A 25,225-nucleotide genomic window follows, 5' to 3' on the forward strand; every position below is an offset into this window, starting at 1 on the left:
CTCTACCGTAATAAGGGTGAATAACCTTGAAAAGGTATTTTGTTTTATCAAAAAAAGAGCATAGAAATTGCTTTCACCTAGATTTATCACTAATTACCTTATTTATTACAATTTTCAGGTACAGAACGAAATTGGTGACTTCTTAATAAAGCATTTGTAGTCGCTTGCATAGAAAATAATACCATTAAACCAATTGATATATATCTCATGATGAAATGTTTATGGATTTCTTCTTTTATTGAGCATTTAATTATACTCTTGTATTGCTATATAAACATTAAAAATTAGTAAGTAGATAATGTTCAAGCTTCAAAAAGGCTTTAATAATATAAAATGATCAAGAGTTCCAAATTATCTGATTTTAGGCTATAACATATCGTAGACAATGATGTATATTTAACAATCAATGTTTGCGATAAGCTGGAACTGCAAATCTAGATTAAGCATTTATACATTAATGGATAATAACCATGGTCATTTCATTATTAAAATAGGAAGCTTAATATACAATTAATGGAGATCATTAAAACATTTCAATAGCTCATTCATCTAATTAACATTCCTCCACTAAGATTCATCACAAAGACCTTTATTTATTATATTAGTATTCTTTCTTAAACAAGTTGATATAGATGAACAACAAACTAATGGCATTACAGTCACTTGCACAAGAAGTATCTACCGAGTATAAGAGATTTTTACTTTAATGTTATAGTTTTGGTTTTTTTCATAAAAAAAACATAGAATATTAGTTTAATTTTGATTAAATAATTCCATTAATAAGTAAATATTTTACACTAATTTTTTTATTATAACTGAAAATAATGCTATTACCACGATGTATAATTAATTATCTAATTTTATTACCATTTTTTTTCAGATGCAGAACGGAATTGGTGACTTCCTAATAAAGCATTTGCAGTCGCTCGCACGAGAAGAAAGTCTCTTCTGTAATAATGATGAATAACCTTGAAAAGGTATTTTGTTTTATCAAAAAATGACCATAGAAATTGCTATCACCCAGATTTATCACTAATTACCTTATTTTATTACCATTTTCAGGTACAGAACAAAATTGGTGACTTCCTATCAAAGCATTTGCAGTCGCTCGCACGAGAAGAAAGTCTCTACTGTAATAATGGTGAATAACCTTGAAAAGGTATTTTGTTTTATAAAAAAAAGAGTACAGAAATCAATTGTTATTTTGATTTGTTATTTCTATTTATAAGTAAATAATGTAGCATACAATTTTCATTATATCTATTGAAATTGCTATCACCCAGTCTTATCAATTATTACCTTATTTTATTACAGTTTTCAGGTACAGAACGAAATTAGTGACTTCCTATCAAAGCATTTGCAGTCGCTCGCACGAGAACAATGTCTCTACTGTAATAATGGTGAATAACCTTGAAAAGGTGTTTTGTTTTATAAAAAAAAGAGTATAGAAATCAATTGTTATTTTGATTTGTTATTTCTATTTATAAGTAAATAATTTAGCATACAATTTTCATTATATCTATTGAAATTGCTATCACCCAGTGTTATCAGTTATTACCTTATTTTATTACAATTTACAGGTACAAAACGAAATTGGTGACTTCCTAATAAAGCATTTGCAGTCGATCGGACGAGAAAAAAGTCTCTACCGTAATAAGGGTGAATAACCTTGAAAAGGTATTTTGTTTTATCAAAAAAAGAGCATAGAAATTGCTTTCACCTAGATTTATCACTAATTACCTTATTTATTACAATTTTCAGGTACAGAACGAAATTGGTGACTTCTTAATAAAGCATTTGTAGTCGCTTGCATAGAAAATAATACCATTAAACCAATTGATATATATCTCATGATGAAATGTTTATGGATTTCTTCTTTTATTGAGCATTTAATTATACTCTTGTATTGCTATATAAACATTAAAAATTAGTAAGTAGATAATGTTCAAGCTTCAAAAAGGTTTTAATAATATAAAATGCTCAAGGGTTCCAAATTATCTGATTTTTGGCTATAACTTATCTTAGACAATGATGTATATTTAACAATCAATGTTTGCGATAAGCTGGAACTGCAAATCTAGATTAAGCATTTATACATTAATGGATAATAACCATGGTCATTTCATTATTAAAATAGGAAGCTTAATATACAATTAATGGAGATCATTAAAACATTTCAATAGCTCATTCATCTAATTAACTTTCCTCCACTAAGATTCATCACAAATACCTTAATTTATTATATTAGTATTCTTTCTTAAACAAGTTGATATAGAAGACCAACAAACTAATGGCATTACAGTCACTTGCACAAGAAGTATCTACCGAGTATAAGAGATTTTTACTTTAATGTTATAGTTTTGGTTTTTTTCATAAAAAAAACATAGAATATTAGTTTAATTTTGATTAATTAATTCCATTAATAAGTAAATATTTTACACTAATTTTTTTATTATAACTGAAAACAATGCTATTACCATGATGTATAATTAATTATCTAATTTTATTACCATTTTTTTTCAGGTACAGAACAAAATTGGTGACTTCCTAATAAAGCATTTGCAGTCGCTCGCACGAGAAGCATGTCTCTACTGTAATAATGGTGAATAACCTTGTAAAGGTATTTTGTTTTATCAATAAATGACCATAGAAATTGCTATCACCCAGATTTATCACTAATTACCTTATTTTATTACCATTTTCAGGTACAGAACGAAATTGGTGACTTCTTAATAAAGCATTTGTATTCGCTTGTATAGAAAATAATACCATTAAATCAATTGATATATAACTCATGATGAAATGTTTATGGATTTCTTCTTTTATTGAGCATTTAATCATACTCTTGTATTGCTTTATAAACATTAAAAATTAGTAAGTAGATAATGTTCAAGCTTCAAAAAGGTTTTAATTATATAAAATGCTCAAGGGTTCCAAATTATCTGATTTTTGGCTATAACTTATCTTAGACAATGATGTATATTTAACAATCAATGTTTGCGATAAGCTGGAACTGCAAATCTAGATTAAGCATTTATACATTAATGGATAATAACCATGGTCATTTCATTATTAAAATAGGAAGCTTAATATACAATTAATGGAGATCATTAAAACATTTCAATAGCTCATTCATCTAATTAACTTTCCTCCACTAAGATTCATCACAAATACCTTAATTTATTATATTAGTATTCTTTCTTAAACAAGTTGATATAGAAGACCAACAAACTAATGGCATTACAGTCACTTGCACAAGAAGTATCTACCGAGTATAAGAGATTTTTACTTTAATGTTATAGTTTTGGTTTTTTTCATAAAAAAAACATAGAATATTAGTTTAATTTTGATTAATTAATTCCATTAATAAGTAAATATTTTACACTAATTTTTTTATTATAACTGAAAACAATGCTATTACCATGATGTATAATTAATTATCTAATTTTATTACCATTTTTTTTCAGGTACAGAACAAAATTGGTGACTTCCTAATAAAGCATTTGCAGTCGCTCGCACGAGAAGCATGTCTCTACTGTAATAATGGTGAATAACCTTGTAAAGGTATTTTGTTTTATCAATAAATGACCATAGAAATTGCTATCACCCAGATTTATCACTAATTACCTTATTTTATTACCATTTTCAGGTACAGAACGAAATTGGTGACTTCTTAATAAAGCATTTGTATTCGCTTGTATAGAAAATAATACCATTAAATCAATTGATATATAACTCATGATGAAATGTTTATGGATTTCTTCTTTTATTGAGCATTTAATCATACTCTTGTATTGCTTTATAAACATTAAAAATTAGTAAGTAGATAATGTTCAAGCTTCAAAAAGGTTTTAATTATATAAAATGCTCAAGGGTTCCAAATTATCTGATTTTTGGCTATAACTTATCTTAGACAATGATGTATATTTAACAATCAATGTTTGCGATAAGCTGGAACTGCAAATCTAGATTAAGCATTTATACATTAATGGATAATAACCATGGTCATTTCTTTATTAAAATAGGAAGCTTAATATACAATTAATGGAGATCATTAAAACATTTCAATAGCTCATTCATCTAATTAACTTTCCTCCACTAAGATTCATCACAAATACCTTAATTTATTATATTAGTATTCTTTCTTAAACAAGTTGATATAGAAGACCAACAAACTAATGGCATTACAGTCACTTGCACAAGAAGTATCTACCGAGTATAAGAGATTTTTACTTTAATGTTATGGTTTTGGTTTTTTTCATAAAAAAAACATAGAATATTAGTTTATTTTTGATTAATTAATTCCATTAATAAGTAAATATTTTACACTAATTTTTTTATTATAACTGAAAACAATGCTATTACCACGATGTATAATTAATTATCTAATTTTATTACCATTTTTTTTCAGATGCAGAACGGAATTGGTGACTTCCTAATAAAGCATTTGCAGTCGCTCGCACGAAAAGCATGTCTCTACTGTAATAATGGTGAATAACCTTGTAAAGGTATTTTGTTTTATCAAAAAAAGACCATAGAAATTGCTATCACCCAGATTTATCACTAATTACCTTATTTTATTACCATTTTCAGGTACAGAACGAAATTGGTGACTTCTTAATAAAGCATTTGTAGTCGCTTGCATAGAAAATAATACCATTCAATCAATTGATATATATCTCATAATGAAATGTTTATGGATTTCTTCTTTTATTGAGCATTTAATTATACTCTTGTATTGCTATATAAACATTAAAAATTAGTAAGTAGATAATGTTCAAGCTTCAAAAAGGCTTTAATAAAATTAAATGATCAAGGGTTCCAAATTATCTGATTTTAGGCTATAACTTATCTTAGACAATGATGTATATTTAACAATCAATGTTTGCGATAAGCTGGAACTGCAAATCTAGATTAAGCATTTATACATTAATGGATAATAACCATGGTCATTTCATTATTGAAATAGGAAGCTTAATATACAATTAATGAAGATCATTAAAACATTTCAATAGCTCATTCATCTAATTAACTTTCCTCCACTAAGATTCATCACAAAGACCTTAATTTACTATATTTGTATTCTGTCTTAAACAAGTTGATATAGATGACCAACTAACTAATGGCATTACAGTCACTTGCACAAGAAGTATCTACCGAGTATAAGAGATTTTTACTTTAATGTTATGGTTTTGGTTTTTTTCATAAAAAAAACATAGAATATTAGTTTATTTTTGATTAATTAATTCCATTAATAAGTAAATATTTTACACTAATTTTTTTATTATAACTGAAAACAATGCTATTACCACGATGTATAATTAATTATCTAATTTTATTACCATTTTTTTTCAGATGCAGAACGGAATTGGTGACTTCCTAATAAAGCATTTGCAGTCGCTCGCACGAAAAGCATGTCTCTACTGTAATAATGGTGAATAACCTTGTAAAGGTATTTTGTTTTATCAAAAAAAGACCATAGAAATTGCTATCACCCAGATTTATCACTAATTACCTTATTTTATTACCATTTTCAGGTACAGAACGAAATTGGTGACTTCTTAATAAAGCATTTGTAGTCGCTTGCATAGAAAATAATACCATTCAATCAATTGATATATATCTCATAATGAAATGTTTATGGATTTCTTCTTTTATTGAGCATTTAATTATACTCTTGTATTGCTATATAAACATTAAAAATTAGTAAGTAGATAATGTTCAAGCTTCAAAAAGGCTTTAATAAAATTAAATGATCAAGGGTTCCAAATTATCTGATTTTAGGCTATAACTTATCTTAGACAATGATGTATATTTAACAATCAATGTTTGCGATAAGCTGGAACTGCAAATCTAGATTAAGCATTTATACATTAATGGATAATAACCATGGTCATTTCATTATTGAAATAGGAAGCTTAATATACAATTAATGGAGATCATTAAAACATTTCAATAGCTCATTCATCTAATTAACTTTCCTCCACTAAGATTCATCACAAAGACCTTAATTTACTATATTTGTATTCTGTCTTAAACAAGTTGATATAGATGACTAACAAACTAATGGCATTACAGTCACTTGCACAAGAAGTATCTACCGAGTATAAGAGATTTTTACTTTAATGTTATGGTTTTGGTTTTTTTCATAAAAAAAACATAGAATATTAGTTTAATTTTGATTAATTAATTCCATTAAAGAGTAAATATTTTACACTAATTTTTTTATTATAACTGAAAACATTGCTATTAACACGATGTATAATTAATTATCGAATTTTATTACCATTTTTTTTCAGATGCAGAACGGAATTGATGACTTCCTAATAAAGCATTTGCAGTCGCTCGCACGAGAAGAAAGTCTCTTCTGTAATAATGATGAATAACCTTGAAAAGGTATTTTGTTTTATCAAAAAATGACCATAGAAATTGCTATCACCCAGATTTATCACTAATTACCTTATTTTATTACCATTTTCAGGTACAGAACGAAATTGGTGACTTCTTAATCAAGCATTTGGAGTCGCTTGCATAGAAAATAATACCATTAAATCAATTGATATATATCTCATGATGAAATGTTTATGGATTTCTTCTTTTATTGAGCATTTAATTATACTCTTGTATTGCTATATAAACATTAAAAATTAGTAAGTAGATAATGTTCAAGCTTCAAAAAGGCTTTAATAATATAAAATGATCAAGGGTTCCAAATTATCTGATTTTAGGCTATAACTTATCGTAGACAATGATGTATATTTAACAATCAATGTTTGCGATAAGCTGGAACTGCAAATCTAGATTAAGCATTTATACATTAATGGATAATAACCATGGTCATTTCATTATTAAAATAGGAAGCTTAATATACAATTAATGGAGATCATTAAAACATTTCAATAGCTCATTCATCTAATTAACTTTCCTCCACTAAAATTCATCACAAATACCTTAATTTACTATAATATTAGTATTCTTTCTTAAACAAGTTGATATAGAAGACTAACAAACTAATGGCATTACAGTCACTTACACAAGAAGTATCTACCGAGTATAAGAGATTTTTACTTTAATGTTATGGTTTTGGTTTTTTTCATAAAAAAAACATAGAATATTAGTTTAATTTTGATTAATTAATTCCATTAAAGAGTAAATATTTTACACTAATTTTTTTATTATAACTGAAAACATTGCTATTAACACGATGTATAATTAATTATCGAATTTTATTACCATTTTTTTTCAGATGCAGAACGGAATTGGTGACTTCCTAATAAAGCATTTGCAGTCGCTCGCACGAGAAGAAAGTCTCTACTGTAATAATGGTGAATAACCTTGAAAAGGTATTTTGTTTTATAAAAAAAAGAGTACAGAAATCAATTGTTATTTTGATTTGTTATTTCTATTTAAAAGTAAATAATGTATCATACAATTTTCATTATATCTATTGAAATTGCTATCACCCAGTCTTATCAATTATTACCTTATTTTATTACAATTTTCAGGTACAGAACGAAATTAGTGACTTCCTATCAAAGCATTTGCAGTCGCTCGCACGAGAACAATGTCTCTACTGTAATAATGGTGAATAACCTTGAACAGGTATTTTGTTTTATCAAAAAAAAACCATAGAAATTGCTATCACCCAGATTTATCACTTATTACCTTATTTTATTACCATTTTCAGGTACAGAACGAAATTGGTGACTTCCTATCAAAGCATTTGCAGTCGCTCGCACGAGAACAATGTCTCTACTGTAATAATGGTGAATAACCTTGAAAAGGTATTTTGTTTTATAAAAAAAAGACCATAGAAATTGCTATCACCCAGATTTATCACTAATTACCTTATTTATTACAATTTTCAGGTACAGAACGAAATTGGTGACTTCTTAATAAAGCATTTGTAGTCGCTTGCATAGAAAATAATACCATTAAACCAATTGATATATATCTCATGATGAAATGTTTATGGATTTCTTCTTTTATTGAGCATTTAATTATACTCTTGTATTGCTATATAAACATTAAAAATTAGTAAGTAGATAATGTTCAAGCTTCAAAAAGGCTTTAATAATATAAAATGATCAAGAGTTCTAAATTATCTGATTTTAGGCTATAACATATCGTAGACAATGATGTATATTTAACAATCAATGTTTGCGATAAGCTGGAACTGCAAATCTAGATTAAGCATTTATACATTAATGGATAATAACCATGGTCATTTCATTATTAAAATAGGAAGCTTAATATACAATTAATGGAGATCATTAAAACATTTCAATAGCTCATTCATCTAATTAACATTCCTCCACTAAGATTCATCACAAAGACCTTTATTTATTATATTAGTATTCTTTCTTAAACAAGTTGATATAGATGAACAACAAACTAATGGCATTACAGTCACTTGCACAAGAAGTATCTACCGAGTATAAGAGATTTTTACTTTAATGTTATAGTTTTGGTTTTTTTCATAAAAAAAACATAGAATATTAGTTTAATTTTGATTAAATAATTCCATTAATAAGTAAATATTTTACACTAATTTTTTTATTATAACTGAAAATAATGCTATTACCACGATGTATAATTAATTATCTAATTTTATTACCATTTTTTTTCAGATGCAGAACGGAATTGGTGACTTCCTAATAAAGCATTTGCAGTCGCTCGCACGAGAAGAAAGTCTCTTCTGTAATAATGATGAATAACCTTGAAAAGGTATTTTGTTTTATCAAAAAATGACCATAGAAATTGCTATCACCCAGATTTATCACTAATTACCTTATTTTATTACCATTTTCAGGTACAGAACAAAATTGGTGACTTCCTATCAAAGCATTTGCAGTCGCTCGCACGAGAAGAAAGTCTCTACTGTAATAATGGTGAATAACCTTGAAAAGGTATTTTGTTTTATAAAAAAAAGAGTACAGAAATCAATTGTTATTTTGATTTGTTATTTCTATTTATACGTAAATAATGTAGCATACAATTTTCATTATATCTATTGAAATTGCTATCACCCAGTCTTATCAATTATTACCTTATTTTATTACAATTTTCAGGTACAGAACGAAATTAGTGACTTCCTATCAAAGCATTTGCAGTCGCTCGCACGAGAACAATGTCTCTACTGTAATAATGGTGAATAACCTTGAAAAGGTGTTTTGTTTTATAAAAAAAAGAGTATAGAAATCAATTGTTATTTTGATTTGTTATTTCTATTTATAAGTAAATAATTTAGCATACAATTTTCATTATATCTATTGAAATTGCTATCACCCAGTGTTATCAGTTATTACCTTATTTTATTACAATTTACAGGTACAAAACGAAATTGGTGACTTCCTAATAAAGCATTTGCAGTCGATCGGACGAGAAAAAAGTCTCTACCGTAATAAGGGTGAATAACCTTGAAAAGGTATTTTGTTTTATCAAAAAAAGAGCATAGAAATTGCTTTCACCTAGATTTATCACTAATTACCTTATTTATTACAATTTTCAGGTACAGAACGAAATTGGTGACTTCTTAATAAAGCATTTGTAGTCGCTTGCATAGAAAATAATACCATTAAACCAATTGATATATATCTCATGATGAAATGTTTATGGATTTCTTCTTTTATTGAGCATTTAATTATACTCTTGTATTGCTATATAAACATTAAAAATTAGTAAGTAGATAATGTTCAAGCTTCAAAAAGGCTTTAATAATATAAAATGATCAAGAGTTCCAAATTATCTGATTTTAGGCTATAACATATCGTAGACAATGATGTATATTTAACAATCAATGTTTGCGATAAGCTGGAACTGCAAATCTAGATTAAGCATTTATACATTAATGGATAATAACCATGGTCATTTCATTATTAAAATAGGAAGCTTAATATACAATTAATGGAGATCATTAAAACATTTCAATAGCTCATTCATCTAATTAACATTCCTCCACTAAGATTCATCACAAAGACCTTTATTTATTATATTAGTATTCTTTCTTAAACAAGTTGATATAGATGAACAACAAACTAGTGGCATTACAGTCACTTGCACAAGAAGTATCTACCGAGTATAAGAGATTTTTACTTTAATGTTATGGTTTTGGTTTTTTTCATAAAAAAAACATAGAATATTAGTTTAATTTTGATTAAATAATTCCATTAATAAGTAAATATTTTACACTAATTTTTTTATTATAACTGAAAATAATGCTATTACCACGATGTATAATTAATTATCTAATTTTATTACCATTTTTTTTCAGATGCAGAACGGAATTGGTGACTTCCTAATAAAGCATTTGCAGTCGCTCGCACGAGAAGAAAGTCTCTACTGTAATAATGGTGAATAACCTTGAAAAGGTATTTTGTTTTATCAAAAAAAGACCATAGAAATTGCTATCACCCAGATTTATCACTAATTACCTTATTTTATTACCATTTTCAGGTACAGAACGAAATTGGTGACTTCTTAATAAAGCATTTGTAGTCGCTTAATATACAATTAATGGAGATCATTAAAACATTTCAATAGCTCATTCATCTAATTAACTTTCCTCCACTAAGATTCATCACAAATACCTTAATTTATTATAATATTAGTATTCTTTCTTAAACAAGTTGATATAGAAGACTAACAAACTAATGGCATTACAGTCACTTGCACAAGAAGTATCTACCGAGTATAAGAGATTTTTACTTTAATGTTATGGTTTTGGTTTTTTTCATAAAAAAAACATAGAATATTAGTTTAATTTTGATTAATTAATTCCATTAAAGAGTAAATATTTTACACTAATTTTTTTATTATAACTGAAAACATTGCTATTAACACGATGTATAATTAATTATCGAATTTTATTACCATTTTTTTTCAGATGCAGAACGGAATTGGTGACTTCCTAATAAAGCATTTGCAGTCGCTCGCACGAGAAGAAAGTCTCTTCTGTAATAATGATGAATAACCTTGAAAAGGTATTTTGTTTTATCAAAAAATGACCATAGAAATTGCTATCACCCAGATTTATCACTAATTACCTTAATTTATTACCATTTTCAGGTACAGAACAAAATTGGTGACTTCCTATCAAAGCATTTGCAGTCGCTCGCACGAGAAGAAAGTCTCTACTGTAATAATGGTGAATAACCTTGAAAAGGTATTTTGTTTTATAAAAAAAAGAGTACAGAAATCAATTGTTATTTTGATTTGTTATTTCTATTTATAAGTAAATAATGTAGCATACAATTTTCATTATATCTATTGAAATTGCTATCACCCAGTCTTATCAATTATTACCTTATTTTATTACAGTTTTCAAGTACAGAACGAAATTAGTGACTTCCTATCAAAGCATTTGCAGTCGCTCGCACGAGAACAATGTCTCTACTGTAATAATGGTGAATAACCTTGAAAAGGTGTTTTGTTTTATAAAAAAAAGAATATAGAAATCAATTGTTATTTTGATTTGTTATTTCTATTTATAAGTAAATAATTTAGCATACAATTTTCATTATATCTATTGAAATTGCTATCACCCAGTGTTATCAGTTATTACCTTATTTTATTACAATTTACAGGTACAAAACGAAATTGGTGACTTCCTAATAAAGCATTTGCAGTCGATCGGACGAGAAAAAAGTCTCTACCGTAATAAGGGTGAATAACCTTGAAAAGGTATTTTGTTTTATCAAAAAAAGAGCATAGAAATTGCTTTCACCTAGATTTATCACTAATTACCTTATTTATTACAATTTTCAGGTACAGAACGAAATTGGTGACTTCTTAATAAAGCATTTGTAGTCGCTTGCATAGAAAATAATACCATTAAACCAATTGATATATATCTCATGATGAAATGTTTATGGATTTCTTCTTTTATTGAGCATTTAATTATACTCTTGTATTGCTATATAAACATTAAAAATTAGTAAGTAGATAATGTTCAAGCTTCAAAAAGGCTTTAATAATATAAAATGATCAAGAGTTCCAAATTATCTGATTTTAGGCTATAACATATCGTAGACAATGATGTATATTTAACAATCAATGTTTGCGATAAGCTGGAACTGCAAATCTAGATTAAGCATTTATACATTAATGGATAATAACCATGGTCATTTCATTATTAAAATAGGAAGCTTAATATACAATTAATGGAGATCATTAAAAAATTTCAATAGCTCATTCATCTAATTAACATTCCTCCACTAAGATTCATCACAAAGACCTTTATTTATTATATTAGTATTCTTTCTTAAACAAGTTGATATAGATGAACAACAAACTAATGGCATTACAGTCACTTGCACAAGAAGTATCTACCGAGTATAAGAGATTTTTACTTTAATGTTATGGTTTTGGTTTTTTTCATAAAAAAAACATAGAATATTAGTTTAATTTTGATTACTTAATTCCATTAATAAGTAAATATTTTACACTAATTTTTTTATTATAACTGAAAATAATGCTATTACCACGATGTATAATTAATTATCTAATTTTATTACCATTTTTTTTCAGATGCAGAACGTAATTGGTGACTTCATTATAAAGCATTTGCAGTCGCTCGCACGAGAAGAAAGTCTCTAGTGTAATAATGGTGAATAACCTTGAAAAGGTGTTTTGTTTTATAAAAAAAAGAGTATAGAAATCAATTGTTATTTTGATTTGTTATTTCTATTTATAAGTAAATAATTTAGCATTCAATTTTCATTATATCTATTGAAATTGCTATCACCCAGTGTTATCAGTTATTACCTTATTTTATTACAATTTACAGGTACAAAACGAAATTGGTGACTTCCTAATAAAGCATTTGCAGTCGATCGGACGAGAAAAAAGTCTCTACCGTAATAAGGGTGAATAACCTTGAAAAGGTATTTTGTTTTATCAAAAAAAGAGCATAGAAATTGCTTTCACCTAGATTTATCACTAATTACCTTATTTATTACAATTTTCAGGTACAGAACGAAATTGGTGACTTCTTAATAAAGCATTTGTAGTCGCTTGCATAGAAAATAATACCATTAAACCAATTGATATATATCTCATGATGAAATGTTTATGGATTTCTTCTTTTATTGAGCATTTAATTATACTCTTGTATTGCTATATAAACATTAAAAATTAGTAAGTAGATAATGTTCAAGCTTCAAAAAGGCTTTAATAATATAAAATGATCAAGAGTTCCAAATTATCTGATTTTAGGCTATAACATATCGTAGACAATGATGTATATTTAACAATCAATGTTTGCGATAAGCTGGAACTGCAAATCTAGATTAAGCATTTATACATTAATGGATAATAACCATGGTCATTTCATTATTAAAATAGGAAGCTTAATATACAATTAATGGAGATCTTTAAAACATTTCAATAGCTCATTCATCTAATTAACATTCCTCCACTAAGATTCATCACAAAGACCTTTATTTATTATATTAGTATTCTTTCTTAAACAAGTTGATATAGATGAACAACAAACTAATGGCATTACAGTCACTTGCACAAGAAGTATCTACCGAGTATAAGAGATTTTTACTTTAATGTTATGGTTTTGGTTTTTTTCATAAAAAAAACATAGAATATTAGTTTAATTTTGATTACTTAATTCCATTAATAAGTAAATATTTTACACTAATTTTTTTATTATAACTGAAAATAATGCTATTACCACGATGTATAATTAATTATCTAATTTTATTACCATTTTTTTCAGATGCAGAACGTAATTGGTGACTTCATTATAAAGCATTTGCAGTCGCTCGCACGAGAAGAAAGTCTCTAGTGTAATAATGGTGAATAACCTTGAAAAGGTGTTTTGTTTTATAAAAAAAAGAGTATAGAAATCAATTGTTATTTTGATTTGTTATTTCTATTTATAAGTAAATAATTTAGCATTCAATTTTCATTATATCTATTGAAATTGCTATCACCCAGTGTTATCAGTTATTACCTTATTTTATTACAATTTACAGGTACAAAACGAAATTGGTGACTTCCTAATAAAGCATTTGCAGTCGCTCGTACGAGAAGCATGTCTCTACTGTAATAATGGTGAATAACCTTGTAAAGGTATTTTGTTTTATCAATAAAAGACCATAGAAATTGCTATCACCCAGATTTATCACTAATTACCTTATTTTATTACCATTTTCAGGTACAGAACGAAATTGGTGACTTCTTAATAAAGCATTTGTAGTCGCTTGCATAGAAAATAATACCATTAAATCAATTGATATATAACTCATGATGAAATGTTTATGGATTTCTTCTTTTATTGAGCATTTAATTATACTCTTGTATTGCTTTATAAACATTAAAAATTAGTAAGTAGATAATGTTCAAGCTTCAAAAAGGTTTTAATAATATAAAATGCTCAAGGGTTCCAAATTATCTGATTTTTGGCTATAACTTATCTTAGACAATGATGTATATTTAACAATCAATGTTTGCGATAAGCTGGAACTGCAAATCTAGATTAAGCATTTATACATTAATGGATAATAACCATGGTCATTTCATTATTAAAATAGGAAGCTTAATATACAATTAATGGAGATCATTAAAACATTTCAATAGCTCATTCATCTAATTAACTTTCCTCCACTAAGATTCATCACAAAGACCTTAATTTACTATATTTGTATTCTGTCTTAAACAAGTTGATATAGATGACTAACAAACTAATGGCATTACAGTCACTTGCACAAGAAGTATCTACCGAGTATAAGAGATTTTTACTTTAATGTTATGGTTTTGGTTTTTTTCATAAAAAAAACATAGAATATTAGTTTAATTTTGATTAATTAATTCCATTAAAGAGTAAATATTTTACACTAATTTTTTTATTATAACTGAAAACATTGCTATTAACACGATGTATAATTAATTATCGAATTTTATTACCATTTTTTTTCAGATGCAGAACGGAATTGATGACTTCCTAATAAAGCATTTGCAGTCGCTCGCACGAGAAGAAAGTCTCTACTGTAATAATGGTGAATAACCTTGAAAAGGTATTTTGTTTTATAAAAAAAAGAGTACAGAAATCAATTGTTATTTTGATTTGTTATTTCTATTTAAAAGTAAATAATGTAGCATACAATTTTCATTATATCTATTGAAATTGCTATCACCCAGTCTTATCAATTATTACCTTATTTTATTACAATTTTCAGGTACAGAACGAAATTAGTGACTTCCTATCAAAGCATTTGCAGTCGCTCGCACGAGAACAATGTCTCTACTGTAATAATGGTGAATAACCTTGAACAGGTATTTTGTTTTATCAAAAAAAAACCATAGAAATTGCTATCACCCAGATTTATCACTTATTACCTTATTTTATTACCATTTTCAGGTACAGAACGAAATTGGTGACTTCCTATCAAAGCATTTGCAGTCGCTCGCACGAGAACAATGTCTCTACTGTAATAATGGTGAATAACCTTGAAAAGGTATTTTGTTTTATAAAAAAAAGACCATAGAAATTGCTATCACCCAGATTTATCACTAATTACCTTATTTTATTACCATTTTCAGGTATAGAACGAAATTGGTGACTTCTTAATAAAGCATTTGTAGTCGCTCGCATAGAAAATAATACCATTAAATCAATTGATATATAACTCATGATGAAATGTTTATGGATTTCTTCTTTTATTGAGCATTTAATTATACTCTTGTATTGCTATATAAACATTAAAACTTAGTAAGTAGATAATGTTCATGCTTCAAAAACGTTTTAATAATATAAAATGCCCAAGGTTTCCAAATTATCTGATTTTTGGTTATAACTTATCGTAGACAATGATGTATATTTAACAATCAATGTTTGCGATAAACTGGATTTGCAAATCTAGATTAAGCATTTATACATTAATGGATAATAACCATGGTCATTTCATTATTTAAATAGGAAGCTTAATATACAATTAATGGAGATCATTAAAACATATCAATAGCTCATTCATCTTATTAACTTTCCTCCACTAAGATTCATCACAAATACCTTAACTTATGATATAAGTATTCTTTCTTAAACAAGTTGATATAGATGACCAACAAATTAATAGCATTACAGTCACTTGCACAAGAAATATCTACCGAGTATAAGAGATTTTTACTTTAATGTTATGGTTTTAGTTTTTTTCATAAAAAAATATAGAATATTACTTTAATTTTGATTAATTAATTCCATTAATAAGTAAATATTTTACACTAATATTTTTATTATAACTGAAAAAATTGCTGTTACCAAGAAGTATAATTAATTATCTAATTTTATTACCATTTTTTTCAGATGCAGAACGGAATTGGTGACTTCCTAATAAAGCATTTGCAGTCGCTCGCACGAGAACAATGTCTCTACTGTAATAATGGTGAATAACCTTGAAAAGGTATTTTGTTTTATCAAAAAAAGACCATAGAAAATGCTATCACCCATATTTATCACTAATTACCTTATTTTATTATCATTTTCAGGTACAGAACGAAATTGGTGACTTCTTAATAAAGCATTTGTAGTCGCTTGCACAGAAAATAATACCATTAAATCAATTGATATATAACTCATGATGAAATGTTTATGGATTTTTTCCTTTTATGAGCATTTAATTATATTCTTGTAATGCTATATAGACATTATAAATTGGTAAGAAGATAATGTACAATCTTAAAAAATGTTTTAATAATATAAAGTGCTCTAGGGTTCCAAATTATCGGATTTTTGGTAATAACTTATAGTATAATACAGTATATCATTATAACAATGATATGTATTCAACAATCAATGTTTACGATAAGCTGGAACTGAAAATCTATATTAAGTATTTATACATTAATGGATACTATAACCATGGTCATTTCATTATTTAAATAGGAAGCTTAATATACAATTAATGTAGATCATTAAAACATATCATTAGCTCATTTATCTAATTAACTTTCCTCCACTAGGATTCATCACAAATAAATTAATTTATTATATTAGTATTGTTTCTTAAACAAGTTGATATAGATGACCAAAAAACTAATGCCATTACAGTCATTTGCACAAGAAGTATCTACCAAGTATAAGTGATTTTTCTTAAATGTTATAATTTTGGTTTTTTTCATAAAAAAGCATAGAATATAATTTTAATTTTGATTTTTTATTTTCATTATTAGGAAATATTTTATACTAATATTTTTATTATATTTAAAGTTTTAGATGAATATATTAGGAATTAAAATTATATTTTTCAATTCCACCTGAATCTAAGTCTTCAATAGAAAAGATTTTTTTAACTGGTCGGCTATTAATCACTAGGAAATTATTATCAAAATGTAACTCAAATAACATGTCAGATATTAAAAATATAATTCAGATACTTTATAAATTGTTATTGCTCTAAATTCTATATTGTATTTTTATTTTTGGGTAAAGTCGTATATTGTTATGGAATTTTATATTTACTGCAGGTTGATTCATAAAAAGAAATTAAAAAAATTAATTGTTTAGTTAAGTAAACGAGTTCCTTTTTTATGGACTGAACGTGAACGTGAACGTATCAATTTTTTTAGTGAACGTTCCGAACACTGATTTTTTCATTATGTGAACATGTGTAATGTTTGTGTGATTTATTCCATATTAATACTCAGTCACTCTTTTTTAAATAAAAAAAATGGCGGGCTGGTCTCGAGCATTCCATTTCAACGATAAAAGTGTTCGTAACATCATGCCATTTACCGTCAAGCTTGTCCCTCCGAAATCAACGTTGTTGGCAGGAATACCATTTTTTCCCGTTACAAACAGTGTGTCTATAGTGTTGATATCTCTTGTACAATCATCATTTTTTATTAAGTTGTTGGGACTGTATGTATTTGTTCTGTAATTTGTTGTTTGTCGGTCGATGATCCACTGTTGTCTTTCATTTACTTGGATCCCGCCACACGGTTGACATCTCCATCGCCGTAAACTCATTTCAGATATTTGCATTGACAGTCTTCGATATGAATCCCAGGTGAGTAACAACTAAAATATTTATGCATATGCCCGAGCTTCTGAATTTCCTGTAACTCGGTTTTACCCGCTGTTTTCATTGTTTGCAAATGTTATCTGTTATCCATATTATCTGCACATGACTGAGGTCTGAATAGTTTAAAAAAAAAAAATCATTATCTTGTAGTTCATCGGTAATTTTGGCGACGTCGCCACCGTCATCATTATCCAAATGAAGGTAATGGTGGTTATAGGTAAATTTTCGACCGTACAAATAATAAATCACGAAATCCATTTCGAATTTATAATGGATACCTACCTACATCAACAATTTTCCAATCGCGTAACCTGAGAGTTGAAAGTGTTATGCATTGCCTTTCTCTTACTTTGTAGTCCTAAGTGACTAAGTAGATTATAATGCAATGCACATACGTCTTCGCCGTAGACAGGCTACGATGGTTTTCGGACTTACCCTATTTATGCGCGTTCTTGTTTGTGTCAACTGTCAGGATCGACTAATTGGTACACAAATGATCGTCGTAGTCATGTTTTCATATATCTATCAAACGAACAAATAATAATAAAAAAAACTACTTTTTACTACATGTATGTATACAAATACATCAGATATGAATATGTCTTATAGTTGTGACTTTTACTTTTCTTTCTAACGGCGAATTGTGAGTTCATCATTCTTGGAGCTCTGCTGCTGGTTTATTAAATAAGACAATACACACCTATTATGCATTTACGCGCATATTAAGTTTTGTGTTTTCCAATTAGTAATGTGATTCTGTCATCTTTTTAAATTCTACATAATATTTCAGGGATATTTGTAGAATAAAAATGGTTAGATTTTGTTCTACAAATATACAATTTTTATTTTATTATTTTTTTTTTTTATTATTATTATTAATATTAAACATAAGTAACTAAAACAATGTAGTGAATCATAAGCATACTATTAATTATATCATACAAATTATATGATTTGTAAGGCATAATACTTATAGAAGTTACATGTATACAAAAAAAAGTTTAGTAACACTGTTTGGTTGTCATCTGCAGCAACCTATTTTAAATAAATGATAAATCCATTTTGATGTTTCAATTATCAACATATTAATGTAATTTTCTTACAGCTCAAGCAAAAAACTGATCGGTTCAAATGCAGAACATGAAAATTCCAAGCCTAACAATAAACAAGCAGAAAAAATTGTAGGAGTTACTGATTGCCCGTTGACATTTTTAGTGAAGTTTAAAGGAATTGATGAAGCCGAGTTGATACCAGCTAAAGAGGCTAATAAAAAATTCCCACAAATCGTTCTCGATTTCTATTTATCATTACCAATAGAGTGGGTTTAGATAAATTAAATGGCGTTTAATAACTATTATAATACAGATAAGGATGACAAGTGTTCAAAAAGGGACTTTTATTTTATATCATATCTTATTGTAAATGTCTTCAATTATTTAATTTTATTATATGTAGTAGGTATGCCTTACAGATAAATTTATTAGTTCATCAATTATTAAATATTTAAATGTTAGTAATTAAATACTTTCATAAAATAGCAATTTTTTTTTATTACAGTATAATAATAGTGTTCTCTTAAAATTTGTTTATATATCAGTTTATGTTATTAAATAATTATTGGTTTTGAAAAATTATTTCTTAATAGGACACACCCTATTGTCACTGTCTTACAGATGTAAAACATAGCAAAAACTGTATTGCACGGGAAAGAACCAAACTACAATCATAACTAAGAAACAGCATTTTCACTACATAAAAAAAAGAACATTGGCTGTGAAATATTGTTATTATTTTTAGATATCTTGACTAAAAATAAAATAATTTAAAATAATGGATTTTGAAACAATTTGAAATTGTATAAGTGATATAAAATAAATAAAAACGTTATTTCACAGATAATGTTGTCAACTATATTATTTATCAATTTGGAGTCTTAACTACAGTCAAATTGGTTCTATTCCACGCTAAACAGCTTTTGCTATGTTTTACGGTAACAACACGCGAGTGTAGTTTCCACTTAAATGCCAAAATATGTTAATTTAAGTTTATTTATTTGTTCAAATGTTGAGTCTAAATATTGAATACTTGTATCTTATTTTAATAATTAAAAGCATTTTTTCACCGTATATTATCTATTATTATCGACAGAGCTATAGTACCATTTAAAATCATCTAGTTATTTTGTTTTTTTGTATTATCAATATCACTGTAAATTTATAGCTAGTATGACCAAACGTGATGATTTTTCAGCAAGTATCCCAATAAATATTTTAATCGTCTCAGTACAGTAAAATATACAGAGTTTTACTCAACGTCCAACTTTAAACAAAATACAACTTCAAATAATTTTTATTATATTTAATATTCATTTTTATCTATTGTATATTAATTTTCAAAATTAATATGTTTTATCCATTTTAATTTTAATTGTAGTTAATTGTAATCATTACAATGATTATGTGTTTTAATTGTAAGCAATTTGACAAAGGTTGTAACTTATTTCACAAGAAGATTAAAAAAAAAATAAATATTCATATTCTATAATTGGTTGCTAATAACAATAATAATACAATGAAGGTGTCTAAACCTAGTTTAATTTATCACTAAGGAGTTAAGCCACAATCCTTTTATCACTATTTTAGTTATGAAAAAATATTGATTATGCAATAAACCTCTTATATCATATATGTATATTTATACTAGTCTGCTCATGTTTTAAGATGAATTCTATCATTAGTGCCATCTTCATTTTCCACCAATATGTCGACACATAGATTTTGAGTGAGTCATATGCATAAAATCTGAAATTTAAATTAAGATTATATTAATACAAATTTTATATTAAAAACGAGATTGTTATACATTAAACTAATAGCAATTTAAAAACATTTAAATAATAATATATTTTTTTAAATGTACATAAACTTGATAACTTTTGTACCAAAACCATTTATATTAAAATTTCTGCAAAAACAGCCAAAAAATGTAATGAAATTGATAAATTTTTTTTAAAAAAATGCAATGAATTAAAAATTAATTAACCATCAATAATCAGAAAATTAATATACAAAAATATAGTTCAATTTTTATAAAGTATATTTGAATATTTATTATAACTGAATAGGTAGTGATATAAATTTAACTCAAGTTAAAGAATACAATTTTTACGTAAATATATTTATTTAATAAAATATCAAAATGTTTGAGTAACTTCAAATGTACTTATTAAATTTTTTATTTGTAAAACTATTAATTTATAAAAAAATTTAGTTACAAGTGCAATTATTATAATTGTTACATTTTCAAGTAAACTGTAAACTATACATTCTTATCTTCATTTTCATAAAATCCATTTAAATAAAATTTTTATATTTTATGAACTCACCAAGCAAGTGATCATTAAGATTTACAATTATAATATAATTACTATTTTATGATAAACAAATATTAAAGTGAAATTTTAATATTGTAATTAGCAAAGTTATTGGTAACTCAAATATTTGAATTGCTGTCAGGGTTGGCAATTTATTTTATTTATTATAACTGGTTACAAGTTACAATTATGTAACTAAGTTTCATTTAAAGTTAAAAGTTGCATTGGTAAATAACATATGTTTGTATTTATTTATTAATTATAATATAATTAATACATTTTAAAAGTTGAATGTATTAGGCATATGATAACCTACCTAAATAATAAATTACAATAAAAAAACATGTTTATATAACAGTCTTTAAAACATTTATCAATTGTCTAACGTAACAGTCTTAAAATCAGTAATTATTAGTCTTCTTATAAAATAAGTGCATGAAACATAGGTATAGTAATATTTATATTTTATAGCAATTAAATTGTTAACTAAGTCAATGGTATTTATATAATATGGTAGGTAATACAATTTAAACATGAAATTAAATTTAAAATTAAATAAAAGAATTGTATACATTTTTTTTTACTAAAATGCATATGATTAATTTTCTTTAAGAAAAACTAATTTTTAATTGTGGTCAGATAAATTTCTTCTACTAGGACAATGAATGAACCCAGCAAATGAAAGTAATCTTTATACTGGAGCAAAAGAACAGAGATTTGTATTAAATTTTACAAATAGTTTTTTTATTGTGACATAATTATTTAAAATTGATAATGACTTATTTTTGTTATTAAAAAATTGTCGTTATAAATAATAAATACAGTCGATTACGGCCAAAGATACATAAACATACCTAATATTATGTTTATATATTATCTGTGATTACAGCACCAAAATGTTTTTTTAATTTAATTGTTTTTATAATAATATGATAATCATATAATGATAAATACAAATCAATTAGCAATGTAATGAATTATTTTTAAAGTTGTCTTCCCATATTCAACTGTATGAAGAAAAAATTACCCGATTTGCTATCGGCACTTGAACCAATTATTACAAGTTGGTGCACATGGAAAGAAGCAGTTATATTTAATAAAAATAACTATGTGTTTATCAGCAACTCAGCAAGTCTAGAGTTGTAAGAAAATGCTTGTTTGAAAAAAAAATTAACTTTTAAGGACAAATTCGAGCAATTACAAATTTAAAAAGATACTAATATAACTTTACTATGATCATTAAAGATTATGAGAAATATAATTTTAATTGCATCACAAAAAAAAAAAAAAATTATGTTGAAAAACAATAATATAAAGCTTCTGAAAACTTCAATCTTTACTCTATGGCCTTTATGATGTATGCATGACAATAATAAATATGTTTATCAATAAGTAAATTTTATTTTTATTTGTTTAAATTGTTGTTTTTATAAAATGTTTATATTAGGTATATTATTTTTTTTTCTTTCATAAATATTTATCAAATAAACCGTATTAAAGGATTTAATATATTTTTAAATATGTACTGTTCTTTGATTAATATTATAAGCTGATATCTAAAATCAAAAAGTTAAGTTTATCTAATTGAGTAACATTAATGTTTATGGAAGAAATTAAAAACATAATAGACGAGTACAGTATGTAAATTATTGGGAAGTCAGTATCTGTGATTCAAAAAATAATGCAGATCTTGTAGTGCATTTTTTTCAATGTAATGTATCACAAATAAGTAATAACCTACCTTTTACAATAATCTAAAATAAAAAAAAGTAAAAAACCATTTTTAATTTTTTCCAAAAAAATTTTTTTAATTTGAAAATAGCCATTTTTTATTGAAACAAACAATACGACAGAAATGTGATTGGGAAGGCATTTTAATATACCAGCACTTGCTTTCTTTATCAAACAAACGTTATATAATTTGTTAAATAAAAAAATAACTTTAAACTTGGTAGTTAGAAAATGGAGCTAAACATATTTTATTTATATTTTATTATTTTTACAATTCTACTCATTTTTAATTATTTATTATTTTTAGTTGATATTTTTTTTTAAGATACATAATTCTTTGTATGTCTGGTTCAAATGAACCTGCGGAATATCATACTATTTTTGTGTGTGATATTGTTTTACGCATTTTGAGCGGTATTGGATCATGTTTATGCTGTAATGAAAAGCTCAGATAAATTATTATGTAAAATGATATTGAATTTTATATTCAATATTATTTAAAATATATAGGTTAAGAAAAAAAAACAATTTTTTAGAAAATATTATAAATGATAATAACTGTAAAAATATCAATGAAATATGCAAAATATGCATTTTAAACTTACCATCATAAAGTTCAGATTTCTAGCTCCACATGCTATAATCTGAGAGCATATAAAACTATATACAACTCCAACAACTTCCGATCCAATAAATAAGACCTATGACCAGTTAAGAAAATGGTAAGTTACTAGAATCTGTAGTCAAGATACACAGTGTTAATTAACACCACAGATATACATGTTTTATATCTATGATTAACACGAACCTTTTTAATACAGCTTTTATCTAAGTTGTACATTTCGTCGCCACTACGCATAACGCAATACGCATTCAATGTGTTTTCGCTACAAATTTCTTAAGTATAGAAGTCTGTACTGTGGGTAGTTTTCGTCGTTTTCGAAGACTGATAATCAGTCACTGATTACACAATGTAAATAAAGACTGATAAGTGATAACAATAACAAGACTATAAAATTATTTTAATTATTAATAATATGATGAGGACGCTACACAGAAAATGAAACCTAAACGGCTAAACAACGCTTCAGAGATGGCTTTGTGCGTCCATATCACCACCGCTGTGCCTGTTGCGGCAAACCGTATTCATTAATACGCCTATTAGTTATTACTTATTACCTATCTCTGAAACGAAATTATCGCGGCGTAATTACGGGAGAGGCCGCATTATTTTTGATCATACATCAATTATTGCGCCGAAAATGACAGGTAGAGAAACAAAAATTTATGGTATAGAAAAAAGGTATACATTAATTGCGCCGGTCGATATTCTGATGTAAATATGTAATACATTGTTGTATGTAACTGTACCGAGTGCACCGAAAGGTTCCTAAAAATATAATATATTGTGTGACGTGTGCATAATATTATTGCCTATTACCATTTACTATTGATTTTAGAACTTCCAGATAAGCCATGTAGATCATTTGGTAAATTAGTAATTTTCAAGTTAGTGACTAAATTTTTTAACTACGAATCTGTTTTTAAGTGTTGGATTCTCTAATTGAATCTATAGTTTTTAGTTATTAAACATTTACACTCAAGACTTTTCAATGCCATTCACTATTCAGTACAATATACAAGTTGCAACGGTCACACAACTCCGTACTTTTTGTAACGTATTGACTCTGATATTAACGAATTATATAAATTACATAAAATTAAAAGATAAATCATAAGTTAGTGGCTAGTGAATTAAAAAAAAAATCGTGATAAAAACTTCCGCTTGTACACATTTTAATATGCACATCATATTTTACATTGGTATTTGGTAACTACATATTATTTAATATCTAATGTGCTAAAAATCGGAATTAAAAGTGCGCTTTCGTCAATTTTGATTGTACCTATATGGCTATATGTATAAAGTATAATATTATTGTACTATGATATCTGCTAACTGACACTGGACTGTAAATTAAAAATTTAAAATGTGTGGGATTTACTATAATAAAATAAATTAAAGATAAAGCGTATGTCTTGTCTATACTGCGTCTTGGAGTCGAAATTATAAGTGTGTTGTGGTAAT

The 25,225-nt window shown here is 26.2% G+C and overlaps 2 protein-coding genes and 1 long non-coding RNA gene across 3 annotated transcripts in view; 2 read left to right on the plus strand and 1 right to left on the minus strand.

Moving 5' to 3' along the window:
* The window catches only part of LOC132918329 (chromobox protein homolog 1-like), a 66,408-nt gene that overhangs the window by 20,088 nt on the left and 21,095 nt on the right, over positions 1–25,225 (plus strand). The window lies entirely within an intron of this gene.
* On the plus strand, positions 17,682–20,158 carry LOC132917262 (chromobox protein homolog 1-like). Its single transcript, XM_060977911.1, has 2 exons — positions 17,682–18,017; positions 19,138–20,158. Exons 1-2 carry the CDS (start codon positions 18,007–18,009, stop codon positions 19,358–19,360), a joined length of 234 nt encoding a protein of 77 aa, XP_060833894.1. The 5' UTR covers positions 17,682–18,006; the 3' UTR covers positions 19,361–20,158.
* Positions 20,557–24,070, minus strand: LOC132918462 (uncharacterized). Its single transcript, XR_009660504.1, has 3 exons — positions 23,945–24,070; positions 23,742–23,837; positions 20,557–20,833 (listed from the first exon to the last, which is right to left on the minus strand). It is a non-coding gene; the product is annotated as an uncharacterized LOC132918462 (long non-coding RNA).

The sequence above is a fragment of the Rhopalosiphum padi genome, chromosome 1 (genome assembly GCF_020882245.1).
Source record: "Rhopalosiphum padi isolate XX-2018 chromosome 1, ASM2088224v1, whole genome shotgun sequence".
In the NCBI taxonomy this organism is placed as follows: Eukaryota; Metazoa; Arthropoda; class Insecta; order Hemiptera; family Aphididae; genus Rhopalosiphum; species Rhopalosiphum padi.